The sequence below is a fragment of the Nyctibius grandis genome, chromosome 3 (assembly GCF_013368605.1).
Source record: "Nyctibius grandis isolate bNycGra1 chromosome 3, bNycGra1.pri, whole genome shotgun sequence".
Lineage (NCBI taxonomy): Eukaryota > Metazoa > Chordata > Aves > Nyctibiiformes > Nyctibiidae > Nyctibius > Nyctibius grandis.
The window spans coordinates 36,532,146-36,552,414 of record NC_090660.1 but is presented as its reverse complement, the minus strand read 5'-3'; the positions used below and the strand labels follow the sequence as shown (position 1 = coordinate 36,552,414).

Below are 20,269 nucleotides of genomic sequence, written 5' to 3'. Positions count from 1 at the left end.
AAGGTTAGAAACATGTTTTCTATATAGCAGACTCAGAACATGGCTATGACAAGTATTTAAGGCTCAGAAACTCATTTTCAAAACTGAGAGGTCCAGTAGGTCTTCTGAGCTCACACCTGTGTGTGTGTACAGCTCTCCCTACGGCCTGCTTTCCTGGAAATCTGCATGTGCAGCTCAAAGACGAGCCTGGACCAGGTTTCTTATCTCCCAAGTGAGATAACAGAGCCTCAGAAGTACCACAGAACATGCTCCAAACTCACCTGAAATGTGACTATTCTTGCCACAAGTCTAAAAATATCAAACAGCAATGTAATAAGATAACTGAAATCTAATATATGCCTGCATATTCCTAGGAGGCTGTAGCTACCAAGATACAGGTAGGTTTGCAGCAGTGGTAACCAGGACAGGGGAGCTGCTAGCACAGCAGCAGAGCCCGGATTTCTCTTCTTGACCCTTCTCAGTGCCGTACTCTGAACCTGAGGACTAAGCACATTTGACCAAACCACTGCACAGTTGGACATGCCTTTATTGTGGCATTATTTAACATGCATTTCAGTTTTGTTATTGTCAGAATGAAACATATTTGAGATGTAGTATTTGAGAATTATTCAGCATCTGGGACTTGTACAGTTTTTAGCCAAGTAATTGCCATGGTCATTCAAAGAGCTGAACCCACAGAAGCATGAGATCATAATCAGGAGTGATTTGACTTGCATCACAGATCAATTTTGGGCTGTTGTTTCAGTTCTTTGGGAGCAGTACAGATGGAAAGAAGGAGAGAGAAGAGAAGAAAAAAAACAAAACCCAAGCCTTTCTTTTTCCTGAAGTAACCACAACAGATTACTTCCACTTTCTTCTGAAGTCAAGAGTAACTGCAGGCAAACTCAGTAAATACAGCGATGCTCTAATGAGGGGCAGCAGTTCACAAAAGCAGTAAAATAAACTGCTGCAGAACATGATCCTCTGTATCCCAGAAAGCTCAACTGAAGTGCGCTGCGGTAGCTGTGTAATGTCTGACGGGAATGGTTCCTATGGATTTAGCCAAAAGCAAATGTAATTGAGATTTAGACCCTTTCAGCTCAGTACAGTACAATTTTTGAAGAGGTGAGTTTATTGAGAGTACTAAAATCACACTGAACTCCTAATTTTGGTGTTATTTTTCCTGCTTTTAGAAAGTGTATCACGGTAGGCTCTCGCAGCACTTGACAAGGAACATTTACTTAAACATCTCAGTAGTTCTATAAAAGAGATGAGAAGTATCACGGAGCGACTGTGTGAAGGCATGAAAGATATTACCACAGTGATCATGGAAATACCAGGAAAAAAGTATTCTTTTAATTTTCCAAGGTACTGCATAGGCACATTTCCTTTCATAAATGTAAAATGTCTCACAACATCTGAAAGAATATTTTAGGTGTCCACACATGGATTTAGTTGTATAGTTCTTGGCTCTGAATAATAATAATAATAATAATAATAATAGTTTTCCCAATGCTACAGAGCAAATTAGAGTCTCAATAGCCACTTCCCTGCTTGAACCAGGAAAATAACATCTCATAATGTGGAAGGGACTGGATTTCAGTCTTGCTGCCAGAGATCTCTGTGTACTGCCCCTGAGTAGTAAACGCAGATCTTCCCGCATGCATAATGCCAACCTAAAAATCTTTGCAAGCTGAAAGTCCTACAACTCCTTCCTGTTACTTAGTCATGTTGTTTCTAACCCATACATCCACAGCACCATTCGTAGGAGGACCAGTGCTGCTCCAGTTCAGCACAACTTGTGCTCTGAAATCTCCTCTTTAATTGAAACCTGCATATTTCCTTCGAGCTCCTAGACAGCCTCCCACAAGTGGGCATTGCCAGAGCCTTTCATACCCACCTGTTTAGGATGGTAGGGCAAAGGCTAAAAGTCAGTTTAAGGTACGGAGATGAGTAAGATCAATCAAGTAACAAAGTAAAGGCCATAGGCTGAGATCTGCTACAGTTTCACAAATAAAACTTCACATTTGCAGCCCAAAAGCAAGCTTGCATTCTGGTCCCCCTAGAAAAGCAAACATATACAACAACTACTTTTAAAAACAGAGGCAGCCAGCAACTGCAGCTTAACTATTTTCTAACATTGCTGGGCAATTTCCCCCCGGCACCTCGGACTAATGCAGACAAAAACATAAATAAATCACAAGACGATTAAGAATGCCATCACTTCAATTAAGCCAGGTGTATTAAAAAACAGATGGGGCCAAAGGGCACAACTCCAGAGTACAAAAAAACCCCCAAAACTGGAAATGTGTTTCATTAAATATTCAGAGAGATTAATTAGCTGCATCAGGCTACAAATATCAGATACTAAAGGGTAACAGCTGTATGAGGGAAGGACAGCACAGCTCAGCTCGTATCAGTGACCTGTGTTAGGTATTAGGTGGAACAGCTGTTTCAAAGCACACAGTCGTACTCAACATCGTATTTTCCCAGTAGCGTTTTGCTTCAGTCTGTTTATTCATCTCCGTCTGTGTCTGCTAGGTGGTGCTGTGGGATGGCTTTTCTCAGGCAGAAAAGGCAGCTTGCTTTTTTTGTTCCCCTCACTGATTTTTTTTCCTTCTACATGAGAAAAGCTGCAGTACTTTCTGTGTCTTGGCCCTATAAGATGTGTCCTGTCTCGTCTCCTTTCTTGTTCTTTACTTGCTGCAGTCATGCAGTGGCCACCACTGATGATGCTGCTTCTCCAGAGCAGTCAGTAAAATGTGCGTGTGTCAGCATTCATCTGCATACATCCATACCCATGCAGGAAAGCAGGAATCTCAGATGGAGGCAGGAGGTATTAATATCTACTCTAAAAATTTCCAAATATTCATTTTCCTTTGGTTCTAAAGATACCGGACATTTAAGCAAACTATTTTTATTGACAAAGTAGGATTTAAAATTAAATCAGACACACAAATTAACAGCACAGTTTCAAACAAAAGGGTAAGTCTAAAACCTCTTGAAGCTCCAACAATGAGTGAAATATCACCCTTTTTTCCTCTCAAACCACAACTCACTTCCATGAGGAAAGGCAAACTACTGTAAAAACTTTAGAAGGCAACCCTCTGAAAGGGGAGGTAATGGGAACAACGCTTTTTTAGGCTTCATTTTTGTTCTGGAACTAAAGAATAACTGAAATGGCAGGATGCTATTGGTGCTTTAACATCCATAGTACGATAACTGGTGCAGACTGGGATTGAACTATTTAGACCTGTCAAAACATGTTGTGCTAATGACCTGTATGTAAAGGCAGCCTGGTGATGTCCATCTGTTCCACATAACTTCATGTCGGTTTAGCCAAATATTCCTAAACTGCCCTTCTGAGCAAAAGGGAAGAAAACCAAAACAACCCCTCAGATGAGTAACTGCAGTATTACCACATCAGGTGATGACATCAGGAGAACCTTGCACTCAGTTTTCAGATCCTGTCCCATAGCCCAACGCTTTGGGCCGCTCTCTGAGTGTTTGCTGTTCCTATACAAAACCCACACGAGTAAATGGCAAGGCTATCCTCTTTGACATACACAGTAATTTCTACTTAGTAAATTGACATTTTCTGTCTGATGCTTTGCTCTGAACTTAGATCTTCAACTGGCAGAAACTGAAAACTTGGTCACTCGCGTTGCATCCCCACATCAGAAAGGGATGACAAGGAAATGAGAAGGGATGCCATGCATGCCAGTGATGCAAGTCAAGGTATATAATGATTCTAAGCAAGTTTGGCACAAATCTCACTATCAGATCCACACCTAGTACAGACGTCGATCTGAGCAAATCACCAGGCAGTGCAGATCTAGAGGCAAACTTATCTTCAGGGGGGTCTATCACGTCTTTCCCCCTACAGCCATGGAGAATCCTTACTACAGTGGAGCTCTACAGTTCCCCTGTGCATGGAAGAGTGGCCCAACAGACATCAAATATGAGGAGAAGATGCACATGGGGAAGCTAGACCTTGAGAGGAAGACAAAAAGAAGCAGCAACCAGAACACAAACCACTGCAAACCACGGAGAGTGGTAGTGACACAGAGGAGAAAAAAATATGAAGAAGTGGAATTCTATTCTCTCTATTTAAAGGAAAACAGGGTGAACAGAAACTCCACCCATATGGGATTAATCATTTTGAGGCAGTCCCATACGTTAATACCTGTGGGGGTCTCTTGTCCCATTTTACTCATTCTATTTACATTCTGGAAGAAAGGTTGTCATATGCAAAGTGTGACTGGGAAAGTATTCAAACTGTGAATTAATGAAGAAGCGCATTTTCCTGCAATATCATAACAACAAGGTGCTTAGACAACCACACAGTGAAATTTAAAGTGCAGTGGAGAAAAAAGGCCTTCTGAAGAGGATGCTTTCATTTTATTACTAAACTAAAGAAGGAAGCAGCCACACGCTGCTGGAAAAAAAAAAGACAAAGCATACATTTGCTACAGTTCTATGTCTTTTAATAAGAAGAGGAAATTCAAAAATAAAAGGGATCAATCTATAAAAATTCCATGCTGGATGAGGCATTAACAGTATTTTTTATATTGAACACCACATTCTTCTTTTTCATTAATGTGGTCTTCAAAAAGGAAAATTGGGTGGGGGGCGGGGAGTGGGTGCAAACCAGGAAGCATCTGAACTCCTTGTTCAATTGCTGTGATCAAAGAGGATCAGAATATAAAAAGAGAGTGCACAGCACGTCCAGATGAGACTCATTTCAGTGTATCATGGGAGCCAGCTAAGGAACCTGCTGGTACACTGGAAATTATTCTGAAAACACTTTATATGGTATAAACTACTACTAGAGGACTGTAGAGAAAAAAAAAAAAAGAAAGAAAATGTATCAGAGAACCTGTCTTTTGATCTTGATCTTATGAAAAGTAATTGAAGTCCACACATTTTATCAGACATCTGCCTTCCTAAGGACTAGTCCTGTAACTGAAGAGATCAACACAAAATCTATGAGGTAACCACGATGAGTCCTAGGGCAATTATGTGGTGAGGTAACTTCAGGGACCTGAGCTGCTTGCAACTCAGAGGTTCTTTGGGGTACACTACATGCTGAATATAAGCCATCATATGTGTTTTGGTGGTTTCAATTTTTGATACTGCATATTTTTTACTGTTATCCAAGTACCTTCAGCTAGTAGCTGTTGCTTTAAAGAACAACTATATCTAAATAAAGGAATGACAAGCATTTTTGAGAGATGCCAGAAGGACAGATAGTGTAACAATTAGTATTAGGTTCAACTTTCACCTACGTATCTGTCTTCAACACATATAATCTGTCCCTCCACTCCCTCATGTTCTTCCCCCAGGGCTCTAAAATCCAAACACTGATTTTCCAGATGAGGGACTGGGGCAGAAAGAGATTTGGAAACTGGTTCAAGAATGTGCCTCGAAGCTGGATTCAGCCTGGGTCTCCCAATGTATGGACTCCCTCCCTAGCTGGGCCATTCTTCCAGGCTAAGCTACGAGCAAAACACTGGTATATTAACTGCTATGTTGGCTGAACTGTCTCAGATCTGGTTTACCTGATTCTGCGAAAAATGCTGGATACCACCTTCTTTCCTGCAGACAGGATTCCACTACTGCACTATATATATGGCAACCAGGACAGAGACTAATTTAAGAAGAAAATTAAGATGAATTTAAGATGAAAAATAAAGGCAATGCTGCATTGACTAATTCAGTTTCTGTCTTAAGGAGTTTCCAAAAAGATAGGCCATTCAGTAAAAAAATTGAGAGATAAGATTAAGCAGCATATCTCCGCAGAAAAAGATCGATCCTATATGCCTCACAGCAGACACAGAGTACACAGCGGATTCAATTCATACTTTTAGAGGAGTATGAGATTCTTGCACAGCCAAAAATTTGAACACACGTTGTGTGGAATTTCTGTTGTTGTTTCCTCACAAACTGTACTTGCAATTCTACAAAATCCTGTAAAAAGGATCCACACCAACAGTGGTGTTCTCAAAAATCTTTAATAACAATTCAATAATCATCAAAATAGAGGTGAGAGGAAGAACCAACTTGGCAGCAAAGTCTGAGTCTCCAAAAGTTTACTAAAAACAGTGAGAAAAATGAAGCAATTAACAAAAGCATCATATCCAAATCCTATAAATTAATTAAACTATGCTTGTCACAGAATGAATATCTCAGGGTATTATGATAAATATGTAAGGTAAGCCCAAAGCTCTGTTAATATAAGGAGGACTACCTACACTCTTCAAATCTGAAGGAATAACTCAAAATAAACCATAATGTACGTTAATGGTCACAAACCCCCAGAAAATTAATATACACTGAAGCATGCAAAAGTTTGACCACCTCCTTTCTTCCTACAAAGCTGTAGGACACAGATCCCCCGCCCTGCATTTTCTGTTGGCAGAACAAGCAAAAACTCTATCTAAAACTCAGGACACTTAATTCAGCCTCAGGAGATCTGTATGCCAGGTTTGTTTCTTATACTGGTCTCACTATGCAGAGGGAAGAGGTACAATATAACAAATTGTCAATAAGTACAGGTGAGGTACGTAGCACTTTCTGGAAGCATACCCATTCGCTATGGTCTGTTTTCTTATTTTCCATACTGATCTATCTCATGTACCACACGTGACACTGACACAGGCCCCATTCCCCCTGATTCAAGGCCTCACTGCATGAAAGTACATATGCTGATCACACCTGAAGGTGGCTTGCTGAAATGAGGCAAGTGAGTTCAAGGGGACACAAGGACACAGTACAAAGGATGTTTGCTACTGAGATGAGCCTAGGACTTTGATTTTTGATACCCATTTACTGATGAGTATAAGTGTGTAAACCAGACTTAGAGATCTGATAGACTGGCAAAGTAGCTAGCTTACCGTACACCCATATTTGATAATTCATGAGGTCATTTCAGACTGAAAATGACTTCCAAAATCATCTTCCAATGTCAGAAGCTGTCGAGTTTCACAGCACAAAGTATTAGTCTTGGAGAACAGGGCTCCGGGGAGAGAAGAAGGATTGCCAAATGGCTCCCTACCAGGACACCTACACGAAGAGGCACGTACCGGCGCGGTCCACATGCTAGTTCTGCGACAGTGCTAAAAATGGCTAACATTACATTATTACACATCGTCATGACCGAGTGGACCAGATTAAAGGGAAATGATTAGGATTAAAAAAATCATGGAGAAATTCAGAGGAAGTACTTCATTTGAAGCATGACCTGAACTTTCTGCATACACTTATTTTAACTATTAAATACATTAAAAAACTACATCACTTGACCTTCGCTAAAGGTCTGAGCTAACTAATCTGAATTCAGTGGCATTTCAAAAACTGACTATGCACCAGAAGAGCTTTCCTCGCTCTTCATCAAAACTTTCTAACAGTCCACATGCCCTCCGCCAAGCCCCATAGCCACTGTCAGGAAAGATACATCCCTGTATCACCTAAGAGTAACGCAGACCAGAAAACAGGCAAACCTGCAAACTGTAGCATTATGCATTCGAGTTCATGAAACAGTGCTTCCAGAAAAAGTTCAGACATAACTGCTTATTTTAATTTTAAAACACTCCTTAAAATGCAGCTTACTAAACTCCTGACTTAAGATTAATTATATTTTTACTCTGAAAAATGATAACTTGGCTATCCCAAAAGGTTTGGCATAATGACTGCAATGTGCTTTATATTGGCCAAGTTGATTTCTGTGTTTAGATATGCACAAAAACCTCAGGTGTGTACTATAAGCTTGGATTATAACTAGCTGCTTTTTATCCTTTGAGTAACTCTCATATTTCTTCACTCTTTTCCATGTGACAGCTTATGGTTGAAAATTTTCTATTTTTCTTGTTCAGGCAATTGATCTTATAGTCAAAGACCTTTCACACTAGTAGCTTCAAGCATGCTGGAAAAAGTAGGCTCCATTTTCTTTAGTCTCATCCCTCAATACAGACAAACTTTCCAACTGCATCTTCTCCTTTCACAGGAATGCTGGACATAATGCTTGTTAGAAAACATCAGTAGCTAACAGAAAATACTAATAGCTAGGGCCTGTGGCACAATAATTTGCTCACAAATGTGAATGGTAACAGATCTGTGACACTGAACTACATTAGTGAGCAAGACCATGGTAGTTCTGAAAGCCAACACTGATTTTTAGGTTGTTTTACAGTTTTTTCCCCTACTTAATTCTAGTATAACACTTGCTTTTTTCTTTCTTCATGCCTTTTCTTTGCAACAAGAAATTTGTATATCTGCATAGATGCATGGTATTTTCTGGAAACATTTGGACATATTTCACTCATCACTAACGGGACATTTTCTCATACAGATTTGAACAGATGAAACTGAATGAAAAGTTGTGCCTGAACATTTGCCACATTGTTGGCAGTTAATCATTACATTTTCTCATTCTCCACTTCAAATGAGTTGAAATCAGATCTCTGACACAATGTGGGGGAACTGTGTGTTTTCTAGTATCGCCTTAATCTACAAGAGTACATTTTGAGCACAGAAAAATGTGTATTTATCCCTTTGAAATACTCAAGTGAATGTGACAGGCAGAGCTACAGGAATAGTTATTGCTGCAGGACTGGACTACTGCAAACTCTCACGTTTGATGGAACGACTTTGAAACCCCCTTACAAATACGGTTGGTGAAGAAGAGCAGCACTCGTAGCAGTCTGCCTGCTGAGTTGGACAGACCAAAGCAAGTGCATAACGTAGTCTGCACTGGCTGGCGTATCCTATTCCAAGTTTATTGCAACATCCTGATCCTTATCTTCAAAGCAATAATTAAGTACAATTCAAAATAAACTCTGTCCATGTAACAGTGCCATTACAGATTCTGAGTGAAAGACAGAGGGAAGCTCTCCACCAGCTTCGGTGAGCACTGGCTCAAGCCCTTGAGAGGCAGGAAGTAGGAAAGTTCCTGTAAATCCAGGATTTGGTTTCTCCCTCACACAACCATTTCCATAACAACAGTTCAATGGCCAAATGCATAGTGTATTAAATTTAAGAGTCAGGTGCTAAGCTGACATGAATGTTCGCAGTTTCACTGAACTCAAAGCAGTTGTACCTGTTCACCGCAGATCAAGGTCTCAAGCACAGGGCAGCCCATGGGTGAGACTGCACTGATTTTAGGGCTCAAGGGGAGATCTCAGCTTTGCTTAAGTCTTCTGTTGAAGGACAGTTACAAGGATAATGGAGCCAGATGCTTCTCAGCAGTGACAAATGATATCACAAGGAGAAAATACCGCATATTATGGTTTGGGATGTTCAGACTGGATATTAGAAAAAAATTCTCCATTAAGACAGAAGAGTAACACTAAAACAGAATGGTCAGCAGAATGGTACCCAAAGGTATAGTAGAATCTCCACCCTTGAAAGTTCTCAAAACTTTGCTGGAAACTTGGTGACTTGATCTAGTGTTGGCAGTAGTCATCCTTCGATGAACTTCTGCCAATGAAGTTCTAGGCTGCTCACAGATTCCCTCCCCTAGCCTCCTTTATTGCAGATTAAACAAGCTCACCTTACTCAGCATCTCCTTGTACGCTGTGTCATAGGCTTACTAATACTCTAGGCTCCTAACTGTCCTGATACCCCGCCACTAGGTCCTCGTGAGTTTTCTGTAGTCTTGCAGTGCTCTTTTGTTTGTAAACCACATGAAGAAAATCTTCTTTGGCTTCCCATGATGCCAGATCACTTCATATCAAAACAGATTAATGCTAGCCAAAGCAGTTCATGTTTATATTACAGTTTTCTCTGAGGCAATATCTTTTCTCTAATTACGACATAAGGACATCCCCACAACCGGAGCCCAGGGTTACAGTACAATGACCATCCCTGTTAAGCCATCTGAGAGATGACTAATAACTCCAGTGAGATGAAAAGCAAGGCACAGCACTCTGGGAGTTAATCTTAAAAGAAATCTTTTGAAATTACTATTCTCATCTTTCAGGCAGTTGTTTTTTGAGTGTTTTTATATATGAAAAGTAACTCTCGTTCGACATCTAGTACTGGAGTTTCATTTGTCAGAGGCTGCAAAGGAGTTTGTTAACAATTGAGGCAGCAGATTGGGAAGAAGACAACTTGTGAAATTAATCACAGTAGGTCCCCAAGCTGTGTAATTTTTCCTGGATGCTTAATTCTTTAAGTGGGCCAGCCTTTCTAGATCACCTTCCAAATACATTGAGAATAAAGTGCAGAATAATGCTACAGCGCAACCTCCTGCTGACAGAGATCAGGCATATTCCTACGTATATTCATTCTCATCGTCCAGGCAATGTTAACTCAGAATAGGCCATCCATACACAGAATGATTTTCAAAATATATCATCAGAAAAATTAATACATCATATTTCCAAGACCTTCAACAAAAGAGTATACTATCCAGTTTTGGTGGTGATTTAATTTAACATGTTCTGGGCTTCAGTACTACTAATGCTACTATTTTTAGTCCCATTCATACCTGTTAAGCCCCTACATTTTCTCCATAACTATAAACCACTTATCAGTATATATCTGTAGTATCAGTATATATTTGTAGACCCACTTTAATACCCATTTGCGTAAGATTTGGTGAGAAATTTCCCGAGGAAAAGAAAAGCAAAAATTCAGGTTCTACGGTATTCTCTGCTCTGCTTATGACTTCAGTCAAGCACATGCACAAATGACTTGTGAAATGGAGACTGATTTAATACAAGTTCTTAAACTGAGTATTTACCTCTACATACCTTAAATGATTCATTTGTAAAATCAATTTTAGTGCTTTTTGTGACTAAGAATATTATTTCTCTCAGAATTCTCATGAAATGACTTACCAACCAGTGCATGTTATAGCATGTCACTGGCACTGTGCAGGAAAAGCAGCCCTACTGGCCTTTCCTTTTGAAATCAACAAAATCACCCACTACAACTATGCTCTGTTTGAAAATTGTGGTTTTTTTCTTCTTTTGGATTGAATTACATTTAAAACATTCAAAAAAGTCATTACTTCAATACCAAGGGAAGCAAAAGATTCACACGAGGCACAGAGAACAACTTGCTAGTTAAAATTCATATTTAACCTTGCAATCTAGGACCCAGACAGAAGCAAAGTAGAAAAAAAAATTAAAACAAGATGTGAGATAGGAATCTTTAATCAACCTCGTTGTATCAGCCTGAGTACAGCATTCCACCCAGTCTGCTGAGGTTACCCAGCACCACTTTGAAAATGGATTACTTTCCACCGAAAACAATGACAAAAAGGGGCTTTAGCTCCCCTGGGGGAAATTAGAACAGCCTGGATCATCAAATGGGAAAAAAATAATCATTATCAGTAGCAGTCAGAAATGTGGGGAAAGAAAAGATGAAACCAGACTCAGGTTTTGGACCACTTAATGTTTTAGACATGCCTTTGAAGACTGAGGTGGAGTGGAAAAAGCTTGCAGGTTTGTGATGCAAAGGAACGTTTGCTTCTCTAGAGGACGATATAAACACCTGGGGGTTTTCCAGGATGTTTGGTTCAACAGTCGGTAGCTAGTCCTGGAGAGGGTAAGGCACTGATACAGTATTGTACACTTTCTTTTTCCAGGTCAGAGGGAATACCAATGCATATGAAAGATAATATATATTATCTCATACATTCTAACAGATGAAAAATACATTATAAGGACTTAATATGGCTTACTGCATATACGTGTTTGAGTTGGTGTCCCTTGTTTTGGGTAAGAGAAATTTTCCAACAGTCCTTGCCATCACCATCAAACTGAGACACTACCTCCAGGTGATTCACCATAGAGCTCCACAGGGCTCTGGGGTGACAGCTGCCAGCATGAACAAGTGCCTAATGTCCCTTTACAAGCAGGCTAAATATAACTTGTAATACGATGTAAAAACTTAATTCCAACTTCAGCAGCAGCAACATATAGCTGGCAGAAACACCGAGAATGTGGTGAAATATTTTGCAGATGCTGTGAGATTGAATCAAGGTTTGTGTTATGGCACGTGGTCAGTTAAGGCAACATCCTTGATAGGTTAGTTTACCCACCTTAAAAAAAAAGTAAAAATTAAGGAGCAATTCTGAAAGCACTGTTAACTAACATTCATTGACTCCTAGTTTTGTCTTTTAAAAAGCAAGCTATCTTGCGTGAATGTTCCATGCTACCAATTAATGCCAAAAGAAAACTTTGTTGACATAGATATTTATTTACGTAACTTGTAGCTTATATAAGACGGCCAGAGCCTTGGCCCTGCTATAGCCCTCTTTTACACTCCTACAGCAGTACACTGCTGACCTCAGTTATGTATTAAAGTTCCCTGGAAGCCAACAGCATGTAACCATACACCTATAATTAACTACATACTTGAACGCCTTGTTAAACAGGGAAAGACTGATGAATTGCTGCCTATATAACTAATGATGAAATAGTAGTAATGTACATTTAAATTGGGATTATGCTGTAAATGTTTTATGCCCGGGATCTATTAGCCATTGATGATTGGAAAGCAGTCTATAGCCAGCCTGACACAGGCCACTGGCACACATTGGCGTGGTCACACATGGTTGGATGTGTCTTGCAAAGGACCAGCAGTGGCCCTAAGAGCCTGGGATTTGCTGATAATGCTCTTCTCTTTAAATAACACGTCAGAAGAAGGGTTCTGCTAACTTCAAATTTCCAGTCTAACATCTATATAATACCAATTTGAAACAGGAGGCTCCTTCTCACCACTAACAAATGAGTCATCTAAGATTAACTTTCTTCCTGCTTGTCAGTTCCTCACCCTGACACCACTGGTGCCTCTTACCCAGTGTAAGGGCAGCAGCACTAGTGCAGTCATGCTTCTGGAATTTTAATCACCTCCCCAGTAACTTTGTTCAGAGCAAATTTAGACCACAGTACTAAAATTATCAGAAACTTCTGATAATCCATCTATATAAGCATCTATCGATGCTTAGAGGGGTAAAACTGCAGCAGAACTAGCAATAGTAAGGAATATGACAACAATCTAGACAGGCTTTCAGTATATTGCTTATAGTCCTTCTTTCTCACTAATTTCAAATTTTATTTCCTGTCCCCTTCCCCTATACCCCTACAGAAGTACTTCTGGGTGCCTAAACTGAACTTGGAGCTGGGTGCCAAAATTATAGCTGCTGCTGCAGTGCCGAGAGTGACAGACCCTGAGGGCCTCTGCTGAATGCGCGTCCTGCAGTGGACAAGTACATGCAATAATACACTACTTGAAGTGAGCAAGGGCCACCGAGCCAGCAGCCCTAGGCAAACAGAGCAGAGCAAGTAACAGTAAAGGGTCAAAACCCTTAGAGAATTTGACAAAAAAAAAATCAGTGGAAAAGATTCAACCACCTCCACTGCTGAGTATATTAAACCTGGTCAGAGCTTTTGAGAAGGCGAGAAACCATGTGTCGCAGCTGTGGCAGCTGAATGACTGTATTCCTCCTGCATCCCATTAGAGGGATTTGTCCCAAGACTTAATTGGAAATTTCGCTCTTCCTTTTTTCTTCAGCAGTGTTAACATATTGTTCGCTGCCTTCACTGCAGAGAAGGCAACAGCATAGCAGGGCTGCAAATCAGACCGTAGGTGCATTGCGAATTCCAGGGGTTCAGTTTTCACAGAAAGTCGAAACCACCTTTAAGTGCATAAAGCAGCTGTCCCACCACACTCTGACAGTAAGCCTGCCATACCTTCGGTTAACTTCTGGCACAGACAGGGACTTAGATCTCTTCCAAGACAGTCAAAGAATAATGAAAAAGCAACTTTGATGCTACCTGAAACCAAACTATTCAAAGCACATTGCCTGCATTCCTCAGCTGCAGGCACTGAGCCAGGACATGGAGATAATCATTCCGGCTGGCGATGGGGGAGGGAGAAAGGAGCTTAAGGACCTGAGAGCTGAAATACTCTGGTCAAGAAAATCTAGACAGAATTTAATCTGCAAGGTAGCAATACAGTCGTGTTTCTCCCCCATCTCACTCCCATTAGGTGCATTAGAGAATTAAAATAATCATGGACATGGCAATATTCTTCTTTCCTTTTTTGCTTGTTTCTTTTATCTGTTCCATAGAAAATGAGGATCTATACCAAGCAAACCATTTCTCTCTTGTCTTGCGCTGCTTTTCCAACCATGGCTAGCATTCCCTGTTTCAAGAGGGCAAACTGCCCAGCATAACGCCCAGCCAACAGTGGAACATTTTACATGGGGGTAAAGTTTTTCCTCATCTCCTCCTAATCATGAACCACACCCTGCAACCCCGAGATTTGATAACCATAATTATCTTACTACATATCTACCAATATAGGTATGTCAACCCAAGATAAATCAGTTCTTTCAATACTGCAGCATCTGTTCTTTGACTTGATAATCTGCTGCAGCAGAAAGAGGGAGAGCAGCAGCATCTCTATGTCACTACAGTATCCAACAGCAACTTTCTGCGACTCAGCCACTTGAGGAAAAGCTCTTGGAAATTACTTAGTAATTCTAACTATGGATTCAACTCCACCAATTACAGCAACTTTAAAGTTGTTAACAATAGGCAACATGCCCTGTTCGAGCTATTGTGTCATACAGATCTATCCCAAGCAGGTCTACATGGCTAGAGCAGCAGCAGTCCCTGCAGGCCTTAATAAACTTCCTCAAGTTGGAGAGCCAACAGAGTGGAGAATGGTGTATTTGTGGCCTTACCTGCCCTACGGTCCTTCAGGACAGCACGACAGCAGAATCTGTGTTCTGCTTCCTTTTCAACTTCCAGCAAAGATGGCCTTAAAAGTGGGTTGAGCACTATATAAATCACTGCTCCATGGGAGAAGACCAGCCCAAGCAGCATATACTCTGGCCTTCAGCATTTGCCTCCTTGTATATAGGGACCAACAAAGAATCCAGTGTTGGCAGGTACCAGACTTAAGTCTTCCAGGACTCTTCAGGCACAATAAGACTTGACATTAGGAAGCTTTTCTTTTCAGAGAGGGCGGTCAAACACTGGAACAGGCTTCCTAGAGACGTGGTCGATGCCCCAAGCCTGGCAGTGTTTAAGAGGCATTTGGACAATGCCCTTTATAACATGCTTTAACTTTTGGTCAGCCCTGAAATGGTCAGGCAGTTGCACTAGATAATCACTGTAGGTCCCTTCCAACTAACTATTCTGTTCTAAGAAGGAAGTCACTCTGAATTGTCCTCCCCCAGTGCTCAGCAAAGTTGAGCAGTGCAGAATGGTGAAACTGTAGAAAAGGATTTGCATTCCTAGAACAGAAAGGGAGAACGAAACACCCCAAAAAATGGTTACAAAGAATGTCTTGGGAACTGCAACTGCAAGACTAGAAAAACTTCTCCATGGTCAACTGCAACGGCAGCACAGACAGTAAGAGGGCATCTTTGGTATCTTTGCTTTTAAGAGCAGAATATGAGCCAACAGCACAAAAGAGTATATAAACAGTAGAAAAGAAATAACAGCTCAGTGTGCCCTGGTTTCCATGCAGAGTGTTATGTACTCATTTAGAACCTAACACGCAGTCTGTTTATACCCTAAATGCATACATAATACAAATAAAATGCATTTAAAGAACATCAAAAACATATAAATTGAGAATTTTGGAGAGTGTCTTACCTTTGACCCAATAAGTGTGTACAGCCATTGGATGGTTTCATTATGATTTATTACTCCATTCATGCCATCGACATAGAGCATAATCTGGCCCAAAGCTATTGTGAAGAAAAAAGATAAAATGTAATCAGACCTGGTGAATATTTTCTATAATCCTAAGCATTGCTGGCAGTTTTCTATAAGCAGGGTTTTCCACAGACTTGGGGAGCTCAACTAACGAAAGATATATAGGGCAAGATTGTGCTGGACAAAATCCTGGGCAACTGCAGTAACTTGACTGACTTCATCTGGATGATGTAAGTGTGAATTTCATCCAGGGTCAAGCACAGGTACTTGTTCCTTCCTAGAAGATGCCACATTTTATTGCCACAAAATCTGCAAACAGTATTCTACACACTGCTTACTGTCGCAATGGTTCCATCAGCTACAACGCTTTACATCTTGTGAGCCAAGACTTCTACCATTTGTTTCAGCACCATATAATTTTGGAATTAGTATATTTGGATTGAATGTTTCAGTGAATTCCAATAATATTAAATTAAAGCAGAGCAATTAACACCAATAAGGACAGCAAATATTCACCATTGCAAAGTGCTTTCTTGTAAATAAGTTTTGCATTTTAGTGAGAAAGTACAATAAAGCATGGTTAACAAAGAAGCATCTTTATTCATTTATTCTAAAGCATTTACAACAACATTTCAAAACATGCTAGTATAATATTTCATAACAGTAATTCCATAGTTTGCTATCCTGATGACAAGAGACTTTCTAGAGACAACAGCTATTAAATCTTTTCTGACTGATAAGGGCAGACATTTTTTGTAAGGATTATGAAAAGTGGATTAGCAAAATTCATCTATCACCTTCAAAAGTTTCCACTGTTAGACCTTCTGCTTTATAGCAGGAGATCAAAGCACAGTGGGCTGAAAAAGAAATCACTGATGTAACACCTTTCAGCACAGCCTGTTGGCAGAACAACCCAATTATCTAACACACAACCTGACGAGCCCCTAGTACACTGCTTTATGGGGGAAAAAAAGGAAAAAACCCACAGGGTGAGTAAAATTACGACATTATTAATCTTCCAAACACATTCCCAACGTTTGCTAACTTTTGCACAGGTTGTGCACAGTGCAGCACGGTTTTCCTTGAGGGCAGATTTTCAAAGACATGAATGTTAGGCCAGCACTTAAGTACCCCTACAGCTAAGCAGCTAACTTATTTTCACAGTGTCTCTTCCTTTTTCCTTTGCTCTAGTTGGTCGACTTACAGTTAAAAAAAAGCCAAGGTACTAATTTTAGGTACTTATATTCCTTATCTAATCTGTTACACCAAGCTAGAAGCAAAGTCAACCTACACGGCCAACGAAGACAGAGGAAAAGTGAGCAAGAGGGCTATAGCAAGGAGATAAATTTCAGGCAGGCTGCAGTGCCGCTGAGGTATGGCCATCTCTCTCTGCTCCTCCTCTCCAGGAAGCAATCATTCACCGCCCTCTGAAGACGCGTGTCTCAAGTGAATAAAATCAGGTGGGAGGGACACAGGCCCAAGTGTTAAGGTAAAATAAAAGATGTAAGCCAGTCAGTAAAAAGAGATAAGAATTACGCTGCTTGAATAAATGGCTGCTTTGAAGCATTTCCTTGCAGGTAGAAGAAATAAGAGAACACTGCTATCCCAGTGATAATCAGAGAAAGTTCTTAATTCTTGTTTTTACTTCCTTTCAATGCTAAAAAGATTTGGCCCTTGATCAGGATGAGATCCAGTCATGATAAGGTAACCCCCCCCCCCCCCCCTTTTTTTTTTTTTGGCATATTCTTTGGTTGGGGGTGAGGGGATTTAACTTGAATTTGAAACAAATGTGAAACAAATTTTACTCTTGGCGCATGCTTTCCAAATTAATATAGAAATCAAAGACAGCAAGAAGTCTGCTTTTAAAGGGAAAACATGCACACAATACAAAATTACTCCACTGCTTATACTTAAGACCATTTAGACCATAAGTGAGATCTGGGACGCATTAGTCTTCAGCCTCTTAGATGTGACTCTTCATAACAACAACAGGTTAACGCAAAGTAGTAGACCTTAGAAAGAAGCCAAAAAAAAGTTTTAGGGATTCCTGAGAATTTTCATCTGCTACCGCTAATCTTGCTCCCTCAAACCCCTCCCACCACCTTTTTTTTTTCATTATCAATGCTACCTTAAGTATATGGCAGTATCTATATCTTTCCAGCAACAGAATGAGTCTTTCAGATATATGTGAAAGATTAGTAGCACATGAAAAAAACACTACTGCTGCCGCTTCAACAAGTGCCAACAAGTTTCACAGTACAAAGAATTACAAAGGACAACCAAGATCAAGATAGGTTTGCTATGGAGTCATGCTGTCCATATACAAGTCATGACTCCAGTAACTACTTGCCACACATCAAGTTATCAGCTGCTGACAGTCCTTGGCGTGGAGCTTCATACTGCTATTTCCTGTCTTCTGGGGTCAGAAAAATGAAAGCAGGACATGATAGGCAGGGTTGAGAAGAAATCAGCTTTCATTACGAGGAAAAGTTAGGGATAATCTTTATGCACTTTGTACAAAGCTGATGCCTTATAAATTCTGAGGAAAAGAAGTCCACGAGAAGACCTAAAAGAAGGAGAATGTTGGTTTTCATACCATGTCAAGTGTCTGTGCTGAGGACTAGTAACCACACAACACAGTGGCAAAATGGAAGAGGCCACCAAAAAAGCTCGTGTAGGAGCAGGCTGGTGGACTAGAGGTTCTCAGGCTCTCCCAGGGCTCGGGTCTGGCTAAGTAGGTCACACCAGTTTTGCACTAAATGGAGACAGACTGGCCACAGGGCACTCTGCACTGTTTTATATTCTTTGTAGCTTTTCTACCTAACTGATAGCCTACCTCCTGGCCCATGATCGTAGTTTGCTGAAATGGCTGCAGCTACAGTGCAAACTCCACGCACCCACCGCCCCGTACGTGTGTCTGCACCCATGCACCCACCACTAACATGCAGGGACTCACCAAGAAAGGGCACGCTAATTTGCAGGGAAATGTGAGGTTGTTCAGAAGGCCAATCTAGTCCAAATCATTTAAGTTCGCATTTGTACGTGTCTTCAACTGAATGCTTTTTTTTTGACTGAAAAAAGAGGAGGCTATTTAATCCATTTAATCCCATCTCTCAGCTAACTGGAATTCTTTCTGGAAGTATATCAACAACCTACTTGCATTACGAAAGCTTGCTATTGTGCAACAGGGAGATGGGATAGGGGGGTTTAAATACGGAGTAGACATAATTTGGAATTTCTTTTTCCCCGCTACCCTTGTCAAACCCTTAATCTTATGTGAAAGTAGTTTCTGACTTTACCCGTAGCTATTTTCAAGTGGAAAATTGCTGGATTTCTTAGGAAAGGCTTAGGTTAGAAAAGGAGAGACCAGCCAGAAACTTCATAGATTTCTGTGAAATAAGAGGTTTAAGAAAGCCTCTAAAAACTTGCCAGTATTGGCACTGATACTCTCCTGGGATCTTTCCTATATAAAGTTAACAGGACCAAAGGGGAAAAACTCTAGCACAAAACATCATCACAATGAACATCACTTTGAGTAAGAGTCTATTTTTCCCAGAGTGTCAAAAGTTTCAAAGCTGTTTCTTGCCCACACACCTGCTCCTCTAATGTGCTCTATCTGCTTCATATTTTGCCACAAGACTAACTTAGGGAAAACAACAGAACTGAATGAGCAGAAACACTATCTTCTTACAGTTTCCTGTGAGTCAAAACCCCATTCATCACATTAAGAGCTATGGCAGGGATGCATCTTGTGTTTGCATTTGTTTCCATCAGAATAAGCAAACATACAGGGTGAAGCAGGCCAAAGACAGACCGTGTCACCACAGGTTTCAGCTCCCGAGGAACCTTCTGGCCCAAGTTCATCAGGCACTTCATAACCAGCAGCTGTGGTACACATGACATGCTGTATACAACAACAGGAGAGCATGAACGACAGACAGAACTGCTACGAAACCAATGGGGAAGAACCAGCTGCTAAAAGTCATCTTTCTTTGCTAGTTAAAATCTTGTCATCATCCATGAGAAATTAAGGGTCTGTGTGATTGCCTTCATTTTATTTGAAAACAGATTACTAGCTCACATACGCTATCCTGGCCACCGAAAAGGCATACTCCATCAAAGTAAACACCCCGATCAAGAACAAAATTTCAGTATCTGTCTAGTGAGGGATCCCCAGAGGGAGATAATACAGTTATCTAGTATTCTATTACAAAGCACTAGGTGATAATTCTGAAGAAAAAAAACTACCTCAAACTTCTTTCTCCGTGTTTCCTCACTAGAGAGAGGCAAGAGCACAGCTACCAAGCGGGACTGCCCTGAACACAAAACCTCCAGCTTAGCTCAGCCTAGCCCCGACACGCTGGATGTTGGGAGGTTCTACTTTTGGTTGTGGCACATTCCCACAGACAGTACTTGCACAAGAACCCTCAGGGAAGAGCTTACTTTTCTCCATAATATCCAAGTATATTGGATAGTCTTTTCCCTGATGAGAAATCATTATTGAATACAACTTTTGTACCATCCAGCTACTTGAAAATTAACAAAATTGCAGCAGAGCTCCTTGCTTCTAAGAGGTGACATCAGGTAAAATAGATGACCTGGCCTCT

The 20,269-nt window shown here is 40.6% G+C and overlaps 1 protein-coding gene across 2 annotated transcripts in view; it reads right to left on the bottom strand.

Annotated features, from left to right (window-relative positions):
* Window positions 1–20,269, bottom strand: part of FHOD3 (formin homology 2 domain containing 3) — a 433,451-nt gene that overhangs the window by 154,351 nt on the left and 258,831 nt on the right. For both annotated transcript variants that reach the window (XM_068396058.1, XM_068396059.1), the window contains exon 6: window positions 15,600–15,694. In XM_068396058.1, coding sequence (XP_068252159.1) covers window positions 15,600–15,694 — 95 coding nt within the window. The remainder of the gene's footprint in view (window positions 1–15,599; window positions 15,695–20,269) is intronic.